At 34.7% G+C, this 19,426-nt stretch overlaps 2 protein-coding genes across 2 annotated transcripts; both read left to right on the plus strand.

Moving 5' to 3' along the window:
- The first annotated feature begins 218 nt into the window (after positions 1 to 218).
- Positions 219 to 6,813, plus strand: LOC124544179. The gene is made up of 7 exons (XM_047122639.1): positions 219 to 465; positions 1,055 to 1,225; positions 1,384 to 1,697; positions 1,880 to 2,033; positions 2,355 to 2,472; positions 3,246 to 3,379; positions 5,854 to 6,813. Exons 1-7 carry the CDS (start codon positions 343 to 345, stop codon positions 5,953 to 5,955), a joined length of 1,116 nt encoding a protein of 371 aa, XP_046978595.1. The 5' UTR covers positions 219 to 342; the 3' UTR covers positions 5,956 to 6,813.
- Positions 6,814 to 7,784: 971 nt separating this feature from the next.
- LOC124544465 (intraflagellar transport protein 88 homolog) lies at positions 7,785 to 19,311 on the plus strand. The gene is made up of 19 exons (XM_047123031.1): positions 7,785 to 8,249; positions 8,630 to 8,769; positions 9,560 to 9,686; positions 9,767 to 9,871; positions 9,957 to 10,070; positions 10,140 to 10,243; positions 10,326 to 10,435; positions 10,640 to 10,758; positions 11,049 to 11,209; positions 11,367 to 11,622; positions 11,706 to 11,946; positions 12,037 to 12,202; positions 12,287 to 12,389; positions 12,660 to 12,770; positions 13,084 to 13,192; positions 13,752 to 13,847; positions 16,237 to 16,308; positions 17,806 to 17,848; positions 19,086 to 19,311. Exons 1-19 carry the CDS (start codon positions 8,037 to 8,039, stop codon positions 19,207 to 19,209), a joined length of 2,514 nt encoding a protein of 837 aa, XP_046978987.1. The 5' UTR covers positions 7,785 to 8,036; the 3' UTR covers positions 19,210 to 19,311.
- Positions 19,312 to 19,426: the final 115 nt, after the last annotated feature.

Here is a 19,426-nt window from a genome sequence, read left to right on the forward strand (position 1 = left end):
TTGTTTCTCTTTCTGTTTGAGCGTATTTTATATGGTAGCAAAAGGGATAGAGTGTTCGATCACTGTACATACATTTATATCATAATTATTATTTTATTTTTAACCTTATGACGACGGTATATAATTCATATTTCAGTGTAACATAACTTTGAGCAAAGTTTTTAGTCTACAATTTACAGGTGTGTGTATGATAATAGTTATATACATATGTGTATATACTAGGTACGATTTTATAACATAAATAACAAACGCGTTTATCCACTGAACTACTTTGTATAATTTTACTACGTTCTTGTATATTTTAGTTTTTTAATAATCTCATACTAATTTACATCTTATAAAATGGCTCTCTGTGTTTGCAAATGCTTAAATGTATCTTTAGAAAGTGATAATATTGAAGAAATTATTGATATCGGAAAACTGGATTTATCTTTGACGGAACAAAGGGATATTTTTTTCAGTGAGGTACGGTCGGTAAACATGATTTAGCCTTGACTTCATGATGGGCTTTTGCTTCTTATAGTTAAATAATAAAGAGTTTTCGTGTTTATTAATATATATGTAAGCATCTAGACTCTATACTAACAATAAAGTAAGTATATATTTCAAAGAAACATGAAGTTGCATTCATAAAACTAATTTTATTTTAGTAAATGATTGATTCCGTTTAGTATTTATAAAATATGATTGTAGGCATGTTATGTAACATTTGGATTGTTTACAAGATTCGATCTATGATATTTATGAATGCCACTTTATATCTTTAAATGATATAAAAAGTGCATATATTTTCTAGACACCTACAACGCATTTATTTATTTATTTGAAAAATAAAGCTGATTATATATGAGAACAGTATGCATTTTTTTTCTTTATTAACAAATTAAATAATGTACTCAAAAGGAGAAAAGGCTAGTTGTATGAATCAATTTTATATTATGCATTATTTAACAAAATTTAAAATTAACATATGAATTGCTTTGTATTGTTAATACTACGATTATGAGATGTATGATATGATAAATATAATAAATTATTAATATTCATGTTTCAGAAGTTACTATCATGCACTTCCCAATCACTAAAAAGCCATGTGGTTCAGCCGGCTTTGATTGGACACCGCATTGTTGGTCGCTACAATATAGAATCATGTCTTGCATGTGGGCAGACTACACATGCAATATTACATGAAAAGAATACAGTTCTAATTTTAAAATCAATTCAAGTTAGTATAAAACATATTGGTACAATAGATAATAGAGTAGTAACAACTCTTTGACATTTATGCTGAGCTCAATAATTAAGTTAAACATTTGTTTTGTTAAATGAATTATGTTAATTAACAACATTTTACTTTATCTAATGCTTAAATTTATTTTGTAGACTTCAATGGAAAACATAAACAACTTAAAAAAGTCAGAGAATTTCTCACCAGTATTTAATTTATTAGTGCCAGAAGTAACAAACGATATTGAAATGAAAGAGAATGTCGATACAAATAATCAACTAATTAGTGATAAAAATGGCTGCTCTCCATCTATACAAGTGATTGGAACACTTAGGAAACAACTTAATCAAACACTGCAATCACAATTAGAAGCTATAGAAGAAACTGTAAGGCAATTCAGAGATCAGAAATATGCAGAATATGAAGCTTACAGGGAAAGGGCTCAGAGAGATCATAAAATTTTGTCTAGGTAAACAGATAAAATATATTATATACAAAACTAGGTCATTAATTTAACATTATTTTTATCTCTAATGATTTATGAAACTGGTGGTTTGGTTTTAAATATAATGTTAACAATGTTGATTTATTTCGGAAATCAAATTGTTTATAATTATTACTCTAACATTTGCTTATCTTTGTATATTACAGTATTGTAAGTAAATCACGCAGCAATGCTGAAAAAGATAGTTGGGCAAATAATTCTAACTTAGACAACGGACCACCCTCACCTCTTCTACCACCACTGCAAAGAAGGAGATTATCCTCAATTAAAGATGCTAAAAAGTTTAATCAAAATGTGAAGGTATATGATGAACATAAAATCTCTTTTAAGTACTTGTCATCAGTGATTTTATATTTTATTAGCTTTTTATATTTTATTTGGCATTAGCATTGTAAGGAATAATTCTTGTAGTATTCATTTGTATGTGTTACAATGTCACTTGAAATTATTAACACCTTACCTAAGCACTATACTTATACAATTATTATTATTGTCTCAAAAAAGACTTTAATAATCAGAACTATGATGTTAAATCTATATGGAACAAAAATTCTTCAAAATTATGCTGTTAAATCTATATGCAACAAAAATTTTTCAAATTAGTATTTTTATTTATTTCAGACTTCCATTCAAGTCCCTCACGAAGAAGATTCATTAGATGCTGAGGATATTTTTGATTTAGAAGGAATGGATTCTAGAAACTATATGGCCTCTGACCAGGATGATTATGATTCTGACCGTAAGTCTCAAAATATATTCCTCTTACTATTCATAATCTCGTAATGTGTTCAAACTTATAGTACTTTACTAACAGTAGAAAGCTAGGTTTCATCTATCAAAAAATCCACTCATCACAGCTTGAAACTTTAGTTAAATTTTGTTTCCAAATTTAGCTGAAAATCAGGAAATAGTGTCTTGGCTTGAGTAGGAGGGTTATTTTAAAATGGGTATCTTGGTGAATTATTAGCTTTTTATGCAAATTCTAAAAATAGCATACTGATTCCATGATCCAATATTTGACTATATTAAGATAACTACATGTTTAGTTCTATAAAATATTTTACTAATTTTAATACTGGAAAACTGGGGGCACCATTAAAAAAGTAAATTTTCCGAGATGAATTAAGTTTGTTTGAAATTTTTAATTTTATTTAAATATGTACTAATGGCAACAACAGCCTGTAAAATTCCCACTGCTGGGCTAAAGGCCTGCTCCCCCTTCGAGGAGAAGGTTTGAAACATATTCCACCACTCTGTTCCAATGCGGGTTGGTGGAATACACATGTGGTAGAATTTCTATGAAATTTGTCACATGCAGGTTCCCTCACGATGTTTTCCTTCACCGCTGAGCACGAGATAATTATAAAGACAAATTAAGCACATGAAACAGCGGTGCTTGCCTGGGTTTTAACCCACAATCATCGGTTAAGATGCACGCGTTCTAACCACAGGGCCATCTCGACTCTAATGGCAAAACAAAGTTTAAATTGAAGCATCTCACCTAACTTTCAGAAGGAAGTAATGACGAGGGCATACACATTGTGCGATCTCGCGGCATCCCCGACGCCGACATCGCCCGCTCGCTTCCTATTAATATGCCCAAATTTCCAACGGAACGACCGTCAGTGAGGGAAGTCGACGACTTTGTGAGTGCCATTGAACTATTATAACAATCAACGAACAAACGATTCTGTATATTCAATGCAGCAATATATATATCATACTTCGAGTTTCTGTAATGCTCAAAGTCAGGCTTTAATTGGAATGGCCACTACTACCAATCTGTAACCATTCGGATAATGCAATTAATGATCAATGGAAGTTTAGATACATGTAGAATTACTTAAATTAACTTCGTTCAGTCAGAAACTGGAGGTTACTTCTTATTTTTTTTTTGTTATTGTGTTTATAGAGTTGTAGTCAAATAAAATACATATTAGCAAAGATTTAAATCGTTAGATGCGCCCTCACCTTAAAAAACTGTGGAATAATTTTTACAATACGTGTGTTGAGAAGTCGCTTACGATGGCTTACGCACTCACACGAATACGCGCGAAGTACGGTCAACAAATTCATCAAATTGTAAAATGTAAGAAATTAGGTTGTTAAAGGAAATAATTTGTAAAAATTACAAAAATGTATTTTTTGCAATTTTAACGTTATTAAGAAACACTTTTCATTTTAACAAAAAAAAAAAAATTATAATTGTACTATAAAAAAATGTATTATAATTTTATTGTTATTGCATAATATTTATTCTCCATGAAATAAAATCAATTTATTATACTTTTGACTGTTTGTTCTCTTAACATTTTTATGAATCTGATGAAGGCGTACATCAGCGTAGCATTTAATTACAGACTTTATTAATTGTATTTTATGGTTCCAAGTTGCTGGTTGGTCTAGGCAGAACAAACTTGACTAAATTTCGTAGCTAACGTTCGTGTATCTTGCGGAAATCTAAATAATAAAAACGTAATTTGAGAAAGGTATTTTCAATTATTTAAATTTTATTCCAGCACCAAATAAGTTACTCTTGATTGAACAACTGAACCATTTTTAATAAAACGTCCATAATTTACTAAGCTACTAGATTTCTAAGAGCAAAAATATATTTTGACGGATTAATATTACAAAATATATTACGGTGCAATTTAAAACATTTTTTGTAATATAATATTTATAAAACATAAAATGCCGACGCTACCACAGGATTGCCGCGGTAAATGTCCATTTATAGATGATCCCTTTCCAAGCCGCTTCCGTACTACTTCCGTGTATCTAGTTATATTAGTTAATAGAATGGTACTGAGACAATAGTTTCATCTCTGTTAATTACATAAATTATGCCATACTACTTTCTCTGTCGCACAATTTCTTTCATTTCGTGGTCTTGTCGGACATCGGAATAAAATAAATTCAATATTAAAATAAATAGTTACGAGTGAAATGTTACGCCCTGGGCTTTATTAGTATTTCTTGAGTTGTGATTGCACTTTCGAAAGGCACATGACGGCATTTTGCTATTTTTTTTGGATTATAATTAGCGCATTAATTACAATGGATGACGTCTGACTGTCACTACGTATAAATGAACACTGATTGCGAATGAGTGAGCTGACTCATTTGAGTATTGACACATTTTACAGCGGTTATACTATGGCAGGGGCGCATCTAACGATTTAAATCTTTGCATATTAGGTAATGCCGAGCTATTTAAACGATTACGTATTGTCTTAAGAGAGGGGGTGAATGACATATAATATTTAAAAGTAAACTAATGACATGTAATGTCTTTTTAAATGTGTCTTATTTTATTCGTAATAAATTGATATAAATAAATAAGCAACACCATAGAATTATGGTTTTATTACGAATAAAATTAGACACATTTAAAAAGACATTACATGTCATTAGTTTACTTTTAAATATTATATGTCAGGTAAGACATAAATAGTGACTTTACGTGGGCCCATAACGACCCACAGTCGCCAAGGTTACGTATCGATGTCTATCGGAATGATTGAATGTTTGAACAATAATTAAATTATTTTAATTAAATTTAAAGATAAAATTTGTAACCTCCTTAAATTAACTTAACTATATACTTTTAATATTGTCAAATTTTTTTTTTATTTTTCTTATTTTGTTAAAATATTTGAGTGCATTATATGTTTTATCAATCGGTGGAAACTTCGCTGGATAATGTGATATCTATTTATTTATTTTTTTATGGTATAGGTTGGCGTACGAGCATATGGGCCACCTGATGGTAAGTGGTCACCATCGCCCATAGACATTAACGCTGTAAGAATTATTAACTATTCCTTACATCGTCAATGTGCCACCAACCTTGGGAACTAAGATGTTATGTCCCTTGTGCCTGTAGTTACACTGGCTCACTCACCCTTCAGACCGGAACACAACAATACTGAGTACTGTTGTTTGGCGGTAGAATAACTGATGAGTGGGTGGTACCTACCCAGACGGGCTTGCACAAAGCCCTACCACCAAGTAAATCTAAACTGTATTATGTAATTTGATTATATGTTATATCTGTTTGTTTCCCAAATATTAAATAAATAAATAAATAATAACAAGAGTTTTGTGGTGTGCGCAGGAGGAGCCGGGCGACATCGCTGCGAGCATCAAGGCGCTGGCGCGCTCGGTGCACGGCGACGTGTTCGAGTTGCCGCGCCCGCGCTTCTCCACGCAGATCTAGCGCCGCCGCCCGCCGCAGCCGCGCTCGTGAGGACGGCCATACTGCCATACTGCCCACGCATTGGTGCTTTTGATGTGATGAGTGAATGTGAAATGTGATCAGTGACCCTAATATGGACAGCTATGCTAGTATGACTTGACGCCGGACGGCTGAATTATTTCGATGATCGATGTCAGTAATCGTTTGCGATCGACGTGCCATGCGCTGTGGACGGCCCGGTTACGTTCATTTCTAGCTTTATATTTCATCCTAGATGTGTAGTTTTATTCGTGCGACAGATCCAGATTTTATGATAATAATAAAATTTATTCGTGGTTGTAATCTTGTAAACTTCCATAGTACATATGTAAGGACTAATGTAGCGTGTAAGCAAGAGGCTATGAATGTTGTTAAAAACAGAATAGATAACATATAAACCAAATAATTTGTTACATACCGACGGGGACGCGACGTCCTCGCTAGAAAGAACTGATTTGTTTAAGTATATTTTGAAAACTCATTTGTAAATTACAATAAATATGTTATTTGTCATTTTATATATAAAAATAATTAACCCTAGCTCTCAGCTTTATAATGTAGACGAACAAAAGTCAATGCTGTAACAAGGTTAATCAAAATTGACTACATGACACAACTAGTTTAATGTTTCCATTAATTATTATGAGATCTCTTAGAAATGTCGGTTTAATGAATCGAAAAGTACAGTAACATGTGATAAGTAACTAGTTGTATGTAAATGTAATTTGTAACACTTATTACATTTATTTTTCAACAAATCAATGTAAAGATTTGTTCTAGCGATTATGTACCATCCATTTAAAATATTTCTTATAATTAATTATTTTAATAACTAAGAATGAAGAAAATTCATTAAATTTATAAATACAATATGAATTTTTCAGTCATGTAAAAGAGAGTACTTGAATATAAAAATGTATCGGGATTAACCTTGTTACGTGGTAATGTGTATGAATCCTACGTGACCTTGGCGATACAATCTTTGTCCCGTTGGCACAGCTAAGGATTGAATGCACAGCCATCGAGCAAAGGATTGAATGTGTATGAAAGTGTATGTCGATGAACTTGTTGAAAATAATATCTATGTGTATTAAAATTAACATCTAAGTCATATCTCTGTTATAGAATTCAGAGTTTTTTTATTAATTTTTACGTCGTGTTATCTTAATGATAAGTGAAAAGTGTACAAAAATATTAATACTTGCATTTCTTACTAGTCTTTTAGGGTCACGAAATAAATCATAGTTGAAAATTGTTTACAATACCCGAATTGTTTATACAGTAAATATAGTCGTTCTGTCATCATGCTTACTTAAAAATTTGTAATAAGTTTATTTTTATATTCGATATATTGAATGAGTACAATAGGACAGGAACGAAACGAGTTAGCGTCGGCGTTGTGTATTAGTTTGTGTACGCTTCGTTTGTATGAGCAGTTACAGTGTATGTTTTATGATCAGTGTCTTCCAGTAGCACTGTACTATTTAATCATTTTCTCTAGTATTTTTTAATGTAATAGTGTTTCAGTCTTTGTCAATTGTTTTACTTTCTATATAATTTTTTGTTTCTTTGGAGTGACGATAACGAGATGGACTTTGAATGTAAGGAATAGTAGTGATCATGTAATAAAAATGACAGAATAAAAACGTCTTTTCTTTATAATTATAGTGGTAAAATAATCTAACTTTTCACAAAAAAATAGCGATTTGTTTGAAATAAAACAAATAAGTATGTTTTTAATAAAAAATATAAAAACACATTATTTGAACATTAAAAATGAGCCATAATAATAATAAGAAAAACATTAACTTAGATAAATAATTTATTTTTCACAATGCTCGATGAGTTTTCTTTTTTTGACAAATGGAATGGACATTTCTCGAATATGTGGTCGTGCGAAGCTGTTGCCATGTCTTTTTCACGACTCGTTGCTATGGTTACGGCGTCACAACAATAAAGACGAACACTGCCCCATGTGCACGACACGAGTTCAGAACTCATTGTGCACAGAGAACATAGTGTGAAAACTTCAAATTGTTGCAACATTTAAGCTGGTATTTATAATGTTAGGATCAAGATACAGTGCGTCGAGGCCTGGCCTCGACAAACCGCCGCGTACGGCTGTGGTGATCGACGACGAAGATGAGTTGTACACAGGATTCAACGACGTATCTCCAGCATTGGACACGCGAAGTCTTCGTGAAGATCAAGCATTTCAACAAACGATAAGAACTCCTGGAATCGGCCGGCAGATGACAAGTCGAATGGGCACTGGGGTTAGTTATATTTCTGTGCTATAAATGATTTTGACTTACTATCTTCAAACGACTAAATATATTTCAGCCTAAAATAAACTTTAGAATGATTTACGCAACTATACGTTTTTTTTTTTCTACATATCTTCGAATTTGCTTCTAAAATTGAGTCGCGTTCTCCTAAATTCAATCAGTAGTTTTATATGATACGTGCACAGATAAACATTTTTACCTATGTTATGTGTTATGTTACTGTGTAAACTTTTGTTTTATTGTATATGCACTAAATGAAATATTTACTGTTTATGTTGCATTTTTATTTACTGATCACAGACTGATGTTTCTTCATTTTTCAAAATAAATTCTATGATTTCGTTTCAATCGTTCTGACGATCGTCCAGGTGTTCCGGCTGGGCACGGTGAGCATGCGGGGCGGCTCCCGCGCGGGCACGGCTTCGGCGCGGCCCGTCACCGCCGTGCGCGCCGCCGGATACACGTCCACGCGAGACGCTCCCGTCAGGGACGACAAAAAGGAGGATAGGTGAAGATAGCTTCGCCGAATGTTAATGACATATTAATATGGCATGAATTTATACTTTCACATGCCTATGTCTAGGAAGCTGTCAAGCTCACCTTTCAAATCCACAGCAATAGAGTAATTTCGGTGATGAAATATATATAGTCTTAAAAGCATATTATTATTTTATTATACTAAAATAAAAAGTCGTAATTTTTTAATCTACATCTCTCGTGATCTAAAAACACGAACCGCCATGGTGTGACGTAAGTACGGCAAATCAGGGTTAAGTTATTAACAGGTAAACTCTATCTATCAACTTTAACTTCAAGGATTTACTCTAACATTAAATTAAAAAAAATCAAAGTGAATTTTATTTGTACGTATTTATTTATTAAAATGCAAACCGCATTTGTTAAAGCAGAATACCGGTCGTATTTATGAATATGGACTGTTATTTATACAGGTGTGACGTCACCAAAATGACTAACACCGTTTTTTGCGGGCATAAAAAGGTTTAAATTTTAATTTCATTTTCGGGCACGAAAAGGTGTTTATGTTGCCAAAATATTTTTTTTGTGGATTTTTATGAGGATATACAACATTTTGAAGTACTATTTTAAACACCGTAGAATACCCTATTAAAATTTAAAATGGTGATAGAGCGTTGGATTGTCCTTAAAAAGTTCTTATTGCTCTCTTGTCAATATTAATAACGTTTGCCACTCGAACAGTGAGCAGACCATTTATTACAGACCAGAAATTCCGCCAGCTCTCTAGCTACTACAATAATGATTTGTTTGATTTTTTATAGCATTGAAGATAAAATAAGGCAAATGGAAGCTAAAATAATGACTTTGGTAGAGGAGTCGTGTGTGCTAAGCGCGCGTCCCAACTCTGAAGACGAAACTGACACTCAAAGAGAACAAAATATGAGTCAGGTAAGTTAAGTGATATAACAAATAAATAAACAAATTAATTTATTATATTTGTAACTATATATATAATTTTCCATTTACAGGCATTAGCCAAAGCTCAAGAGGCATCTACACTCGAAAGACAGTTGATACGAATACAGGAACAAGCCAACCTTGGCGATTCTCATAATTTAGATTTAACTTTCGCTGTATGTAACTACTATTATAACCCATAGGTATAGGGCGTGTATGTGAAGATAGTATATAATATAGTGAACTTTTCATTAATTCCAGGTGCTCTGTAATTTAGCCGACCAATATGCTCTAAACGAAATGTACACAGAAGCTCTCAACACCTATCAACTTCTCACCAGGAATAAGGTGTTTCCACACGCGAACAGACTAAAGGTAGTTTATAAAATTCCGTGATGTTATCTGAATGTCTGATCCATATTTTGAATTTTATTCAATTTTAAGGTAAATATGGGAAATATATACTTCAAAATGGGCGAACACCCTAAGGCGCTGAAACTTTACAGAATGGCTCTCGATCAAACGCCTACAGCAGAAAAAGATCTAAGGTATACACATGCTTATTCATATTGTTTGTACCAAATATATATAAAGTAAGTCTTCGTACAATATATACATTTTTGACTTTAGAATGAAAGTGATGCACAATATAGGATTACTACTGGTGCGAATGGGCAAGTTTCGTGATGCTGTAACCAATTTTCAACATATAATGCATGAACAGGGTGATTTTCAAACAGGTAACCAACGATTTTCCACATTTTTAGTGCTAAGTGATAATCTCTAACAATATAAATAAAATATATTCGTTATCTTTTCCACCAACCCGCATTGGAACAGCGTGTTGGAATATGTTCCAAACCTTCTCCTCAAAAGGAGAGGAGCCCTTTAGCCCAGCAGTGGGAATTTACAGGCTGTTGTTGTATATTCGTTATCGTTTTTAGGCTTACATCTCGTATTATGTTCGGTGGCACTAGATGACGCCGAAGGTGGCAAGGCGGCGTTTCATGCAATGCTCGACGTTGAGCCGCCCACTTATCACCATGATATTGCTATCGACGATGTGAGTTTCATATAAACGTTCACTTTTATGGTTAACACCTTGTGGTATGTTTAACAATGGTTAATACCTAGTGATACTATAATTAATTTTAAACAAAACTTGTAAACATATAACGCTCATTAAAAAATACAGCTTACCTACTATACATTGTATCACTTTTCTTTCTTCTGTCAAAAGCTTTACTTCTTTCGTGTAGTAAATAATCAATTAAGGCGATAGCACAGTTTGCTATTATATGTGTATATTTAAAAATGAAGACTCGAGCAGCGCCTTAATTATGCTCATCGCAGGAGAACGACGCGTACGAGTGCGTGGTCCGCGACGTGGTGCGCGGCGACCGGCTGTCGCGGTGGTCGCGCGTGGCCGCCGCGCACGCCGAGCGCTGCCTCGCGCTGGCCGCCGCCGCGCTCATGCGCCCGCTCGCACGCACGCACCGCGATGACGACTCTGGGTTTGATTGACTACTCATTATTTAATTCCTTTGAAAATCCTCTAATCTGTTAAATATTATCTGTGTTTAGATTTCAACTTAAAACATATATGTATTATAAAAAATATCAGAACTTTTGGATTTTTTAATTATTGAATTCCTTAAACCAACTCAACAGAAGCGCCTCATGGTGTGTGGAAGCTTTACGCGGCTATTCCGGCGGAGGCGCCGGTTCTCGCTTAGAACTGGGCAGTGCCTTGGCAGCACTGAGGAGCGCCGCCGGAGCTACTGGAAGTAGTGGTTCCGGTTCGACGGGTGCGATAGCGGCCGGGACGCGCGCATTGCAACGATTGAAAGCTGTCGCCCGTGCACATCCCAACGACCGAGTTCTACGCGCCGAAGCCAACACCGATGCGGCGTTCGTTGCCTATGCGGTAAATAATTCATCTTCAAGTTGGATTAAAATGTACACCGTATGTCTCATTCAACAGTTTCATCAGTAGAACTTGTTATCTAGCTGGGCAAATTTTCTGAGGCGCACGCGCTAAGTGAGGCGGCCTCCCGCGACGACCCGTACAGCTGCGCGGCGCGCGTGTGCAGCGTGCTGTCGGGGCTGGCGGCGGCCCGCCTCGCCTCGCCCGCCTCGCCCGCCTCGCCCTCCGCCTCGAGCGACTCGAGCGCCGCGCGCGCGGCCGCCACCAACCTCGTCGCTGCTACTCATCTTGATCCCACTGACTTGATAGCTATGCACAATTCGGGTGAGTAGATTTGAGTTACTAAATGATTCATATTTTATTTAACAAATTCGGTAACATGGGCATAGCAAATTTATTTTCATTACAATTTAGCCCTTGCGCTTGAGCTGTCCGAGGAGGTGGAGGGCGCGCAGGCGCGCTGGCAGCGCGTGCGCAACTCCACGGACGCGGGCGCCACGCTGCGCGCGCTGGCCGCCGCCGGCCTGGCGCGCACCGCCCGCGCGCACGCCGAGCACGGGGACCTGGCCGCCGAGCACTGGTAGGCCGCGCTAACTGATCGAAGGAGCTCCATACGTCCAAAACATATGTGCAAAAACGTCAGCTACGTTTAACATTGTTATAGGTACAGTATAATAGGGAACTGGGACGTCGGCGTGTCCTGTGCGTTGGCCGAACTGCACAGCGAGATGGGGGACACGCAAACTGCTAAACATCATTACCAAGATGTAAGTTATTTCGCAATACCTCGCTCACTAGTGAGTTCAGCCACATTATTTTTTATAATCTATGTATATACCTACTATAACATTTTGAGATTACTCACACGTACTCACACAGTACTCACACGAGCGAGACAACAGTGTACATATACACACTGTTGTCTCGTTCGTGTGAGTACACATAGTATTTACGTATGAAATATAACAATTGAACAACACTGAGTCGGCTGAGTAAAAGCCGACGCGTGCAGCAGCCTGACGCGCGGAGTGCCGCAGGTGGAGGCGGCGTGGGCGAGCACGGCGGCGCTGCGCTGGCTGGCGGCGGACGCGGCGCCCGAGCCCGCGCTGCGCCTGGCGCGCCGCGCCGCGCGCCTGCAGCCCGCCAACGTCGGTGCCCTCACTCGAACACCTGATATAAAACCTTTTTTTTAACTACACAGCTTGCACCTCGAGGCCCTAATGCCAGAGCTTCGGGTCTGAGCATGTCGAATCGTTCCTAGTGGGTTGTGTAACTATATAACAATAATAAACATAACTTCTTAATTGCTGCTTTACAAATATGTCGCTATTTAGTCATCTTATTTTTAAAAACAATGGTGATGATTTGTATGATTTCGCTGTCTTCTCAGTAACTATTCAATAATCTTCATTTAACAGCGTTCGCTTTCAAATGATCTTAGGTTTATCTGATTCCTTGCAGCCAGAATGGGGTCTTCTAATGGGCAGCTGTCTACGCGCCAGCGGGCGTTATCAGGAGGCTCTTGCCGTGTATAAGAAACTGAACGCTAGGTTTCCGGACAATATTCAATGTAAGTTATCTTTTATCTGATGAACCATGCCAATTTTTAGCCATGTGATAATATTAGTTAAAAATCTTATGATTCTTTTATTTTATTTTTTAAATAAATAAATATGAGACAACATCACGTAGATTACTCTGATCCCAAAATAAGTAGCTAAAGCACTTGTTTTATGGAAAATCAGAAGTAACGACGGTACCACAAACACCCAAACCCAAGACAACATTAAAAACTAATGATAATCTACATTGACTCGGCCGGGAATCGAACCCGGGACCTCGGAGTGGCGTACCCATGAAAACCGGTACACACCACTCGACTACGGAGGTCGTCGTTCTTCTTCTTTTATTAAAATGTAGCTCCTGATAAAACATAGCTAGCGATAACATATTCTTTTAGATAATTGCGATATAAAAGTCCTAATTTTCTCATTTTATAATATAAAAGAAATCTTACAGATATCTAAATCTGAATCAAAAAACTTTATCTTGAAATCAGTCTTATTTCTTGAAGTTTGTTAAGTTTTCTTAATTTGGTAAAATACTTCGAAAGGCGAAATTTTCCTTAGGCTTGAAGTTAATTGTGAAGCTGTGCGGAGACCAGGGGTTGGCCGAGACAAGCGCCTGGAGCCGGGAGCTGCAGCGACGCAAACAACAAGAGAGAGGTCAGACTCACACACATGCACATGCTTACAAATCTACCATACAACAATATCCTATCCATTTCACCCTGGATCTTCCCATTATTACGATATATTTATCTCTTAGATTTCATTTATACAACAAAATATGCTTTATTCAAAGACCACACTACAAGCAATAGGCTTTTTGATTGCTTTTTAAAATCCATTTTATATTATTTAGTAGAAGTTAAAGAACCCAGTAAAAGTTGTTTTTTTTTTTATTTCTAGTACATATTTTCCGAAAAATACAATATTAAAAATTCTATATTTAAATAGCGCGCAAAAACGCTACTTGGATAATATGGCGCTGCAATGGGGTCGGGACGTCACTTTCCTGTATTTTAATCCGTGGTACATATAGTAGAAAAGCAAGGTTTACAAGAAAGTGACTTCATTATAAGCCCGGCCAATCAGGATCGTTTTGTGTCACATGACAAACGTTTGGAAAAAGGCATTTTTATTTATGAATTTTTGAATAAATTAAGTATTATTTTCAAGTTTCGTTTGTAAATAACCATTTTTAAAGTTATAATATACACTGATTACAATAATTCACAATTTATTTTTCGCATTGTCAAATAGCCTATTATGATTCGCCATCAACCAATGTCTGTAATGTAAGGTATCCTACTTATTATACATATATCTTAAATATCTGTTTTGTTAAATTTTATCATGTTAATGTACTTCAAAAATATTTGACAAAACCCAATTTATATATTTACATCTAAGATTTAAAAGTATAATGTAATATTACATACAAAAACGTTGTTCAATATTTATTTAGTTGCCATGTTACACATTAAACATACGTACGAGTTATCAATAAATCCGTCATGTTATAATATTTACATCTCGCAGATTCTATCGGCGATGTTATAAAACGATGTTTTGTTAAAGCGATGTAAACCAGCAGTTGTTTTTGTTTAAATGGTACAATGGCATCAAAAGTGAGAACACTATCTCCAACTTTGAACCTCGATAACATTAATTTATGCTTATGTGACGTAAATGGACTCCACTAAATGTTCGCAAAATTAGGATGTTGTTTAATGACGTGCTAATATTTTATTGTAAACTTTACGCTTTATATAATAACTGTAACATATATAATAAAATATGTTTTTAGAAACAAATGCTCGTATGTAAACATAATATTATAAAATTTGTATTATTCTAGTATATGCGATGTGACTCGTTTGAGTTTAGTGGTATTTATATTTATGAAAGAAATCTTGTTTAGACACAGTGAGTTGTTATGTTTGTGTTGTTGTTGATAAGTGTTTACCAAATTATATTTCAAGATCTAATTTCAGTGCAACGGTAGTACGGTAGTAACGGTATAGTACCGTTCGAAGAAAACGTATTTGAGGCAAAATTATTTCACTGCTACTAGTACTTCAGCTGGCGTAACGTGTTGAAGTTATAATAAAGTATTTTAGGTAATTGTTTATTTTTCAAATGAGTAATTTAAGAGACTCTTTCAACTACGTCGCGTTCACGCATTGTGTAGATGTTGATAGCTAATACAGACCGTTTACATAACAATTTATATTTTCAGCGATATTATGCATGTCCGCGAAATAAACATTTTTTTTTTAATTATAAATGATAACGAATGTTATACAAACAGAAAAAAATATAAGATTGGATGTTTGTGTCGGTAATAGATCGTACGACATGGAAATCCGATTTCTTAAGTAATTAATATTATTAGTAAAAATAAAATATCCTAAATATTAAAATTATAAATGTGAATGATGTGTGTTCGACTGCTTTTCATGCTCGAAGCATTAGACAGACACGAGGGGTCGAAGGTTGGACAGACTCCAATAAAATTTAAAATATATGTCATTTATGTACTTACGTCATATTTTTAACCGACTTCTAAAAAAGGAGGTTATCAGTTCGACATGTATGTATATTGTTTTTTTTTCGAATTTAATTATATTTAATATGATGATCCTATTAGGTTTCCAAGCACGTGTGCTTAATATCATAAGTGTATGTTTTTATGTTTGTCCACGAATTTCTCGAAAAATAAAAGTCGTATTGAGATCCTTTTTAATCTAAGTTGAAGTGTACCTACACTTCAACTAAGAAAACAGTGTAAGTTTCATAAAAATCGGTCTAGTAGTTTCATAGATGTATTTTTTTATTCTAAGTTCACTAGCTGTTTGTAATGTTAAAGTCGGTTTCATTTTGTCTATATATATGTCATAGTATACTAAAATTAAATTCTTAGGCCGAACAATGCGAGCAGTAGCATATTATATTTAAAAAATAAAATAATTTAGAGCAGGTGTTTATACATAGACTTTAAATAATTATAAGTGACACACGAGTTTGATTGCTTTTTACAATTTCACAGTGCCCCTGGCGTCGGCGGACAGTGCCTCGTCACGGGCGAGCCAGTCGCCTGTTCTGCAGACACAGCTTCAAGGTTCAATCATTATGACAACTTTTATTTATCTGCTCATAATGTCAATTAGGGAAGTGCCAATATTAAAAAAAAAATAATGCCCCCAGACGTGGACAGCACTAATGGGCGGATATTATCTATAATTCGGTTATCTTTTTTAGAGGCAATACTCTGCTAGCCTTATAAAAATTTAGCAATTTTTGGTCAAACAATTAACTTAGTAATAAATGAACACCTAGACTCTGCCTAGTTAACCATGCCAGCTATTAAGTTATCTCAATTATGTAGAAAACATTGATGAACTGATTTTTATCAAGAATATAAGTATTTCCAATTTCATCGAACATAATTTTCTATGTTAGCAAAGTTAAAACATTTAATAAGTTATCCTGAATCGATTTGTTTATATTTTAAGCAAAGACGTTGCGTCTGATATCAGAAAGTAATTACAGATGTTTAATGTGCTCATAACTAACCATAAATAAATAAATAACCAGAAATACAATATATGGGACACGAACCCTAATATAGATAGATAAATCGAACTGGATATAACCAGTTTCTTGTTTCCTTAACGTTGCTATGATAAATTGCTTTAAAATCAATAAAATTGTTATTATTTACGTAGATAATGTGTAACAATCTTAAAAACACTTTGTGGATTTTTAATATTTACTAAAACGTAATACAAGGAAATGGAAAAGAATAACGTATAATTTAATATTTATTTGATTGAAAAGAATATGCTTGCGCTGATTAGAGTGTGGTCCGGTTACATCTGGTACGCGGACCTGAGATAAACGTAACTCGTTGTTATCAGTTACTAATAAATATGGCTTGTCTTCTAGCAGAACAATAACCGATAAAACAGGTCACCTTTTCATTCTAATGTATTATTCACATATCTTCTGCTAACTCGGACTTGGTCGTGTAATACTAACGCTTACTGTTTTTTTATATGTTATTAAAAAAAAATAGACAATCGTTTTTTATGATTCTTTCACTTTTATCTGTGTAATTATGGACATCTGTTAAAAGTGTCCGTTACATTAAAAGTAACTTCTCCATCTGCCAATATTTGATGAGTAGTTCAGAAAGCGTGTAAAGCAATTGGTACTGTGCCTAAGCTTTTTCCGATTGTGTTCGATTCCGATCGTCTACTTCCACTAAATTATTTCTGACTCAAACAAGTGTCCTATTTTAAATAGCACGTCGTGACCGAAATCGATCAGATAGAAATAAGCAGTGAAATGAAATGTACCATAAAACTTTTAAAATGGTACGATAGTGTTCGATGATGACTTATAATCATATAAATTATTCAAGGGATATATTTTAATTTTTTTTTGATACTTTCCGGGTGAACACTCCTGATCGTTAGTGGAAGTGGAGTCCAAACGCGAAGACGACCAGTCAGTAAGAATGTGCTGCGCTAGTCGCCCTTGTCATGCCAGCCATCAAGATGCCTCTTCATGATAATAAGATGGAATAATATTAATGCGAAGCGTTCGTCCGCAGGAGCAGCGCGGGCGGAGGGCGGCGCCGCGCGGCGCGCGCGCGCGTGAGTGTGCGGGTTGTTTTCTTCTGACGATCTTTACGATATATTTTGCGTCAGTTTGCATTATGGGGCGTTTCATGATAACAGAGACGTGCCTTGTTGACTTTTACTGGCGTGTTTCTACCTATTTATGATAGCGAAATTGTAAGACTATGTAGATAGCTCATGGTCGTAAATGGAGAGCCCAAAAGCTTTCATTTGATTATACAACAAAAATGCCTTGAATTTTGATATTCGAATCATATGATCTGTCGTACCACAGGTATATAATATATTAGTTAATTAGCACTGCACGCATATTCACGATTAACAATTGTTGTATAAAATAAAGTTTATAATTTCAAAAATACAATATAAAGTTATAGGTCATTTTTCAGTATATTTTCAAACTCATTGCATAATTTTTAAAATCTAATTCGAAATGACATTTTGTTATTGACACGAACATTACATGAGCACCAGTGATAATATTTTACCTACTGACCCTTAATGTTTATTAATATACAATTTCTAACTAATGTGCAAAACACGGATAACTCTCACTTAGAGCGTGTATCTAATGTATTGCGTAATCTATACTAATATTATAAATCTGACATTTTTTTTTGTGTTTGTGCGCGTACAAAAGAACCTTCGAGAACGTTTAAAAAAATCTTTTAGGATAGGTTACTTATATCTATCTATCCACGGAAGAAAGATATCGTCATACCTTTAACCGACGTAATATGAAAGTCGGAAGCAAACAATATAATATGAACATTATCCTTTTACTTTACTATTTATTTCTAGTATCCACACATTCGACGGTTAGATAGAACTCTCGCTGGAATCAACCATAGCACAATACCTACTTCGGCTGGGTCAAACCTAATTAATATTAAACATTTTCATTCACTTAACAATACCTAACTATGAATTTGAATAATTACTTTATATCGTAAATTTAATTAATTAAATAAATGCGCAGTTAGGGACTTGCGCAGCTTGACTGAACGTGATCGTAAATTACCAACTACGTCTTGTTATAAAAGAATAAATGATTTTTTCGTCACAAAATAAATGTTAAATAATATTCATTGTTTTGCTTTTTCATTGCACCATTGCTGTATAAAATACTTTTATTTACTCGACTACAGTATTATAATTGCTAAGTAAGTCCTTGAGGGAAGAATAAAATTAGTAAACAACTTCACTGATAAATAAAGCGACTATAATGATTTTGATGTAACATTACTTGCAGTAATATAAACGAATCGTACGGTCAGGAGAGCATGCAGCCGCTGACACGGTCCCTCACTCGTACCGACAGCAAGAAGAAAACTCTGGAAGATTTTGATGACGACCTTCCTCTACCCCCCGAGTGAGCACGGCATCGCATCACACAAATTTATATACGAATTTTATAACTTTACATACGTATGAATAAAACATTATTACACATAAATCGTTTAAATTATGGCTTCCCAGACATTATATTACAAATTAATTGTGTAATCAAGACAATAATAATGATCTACATAATAGATATATACTTATACGAAATGTCTCAAGATGATACATCTCTAAACAGCAATATTTTGG

This window comes from Vanessa cardui, chromosome 4 (assembly GCF_905220365.1).
Source record: "Vanessa cardui chromosome 4, ilVanCard2.1, whole genome shotgun sequence".
Lineage (NCBI taxonomy): Eukaryota > Metazoa > Arthropoda > Insecta > Lepidoptera > Nymphalidae > Vanessa > Vanessa cardui.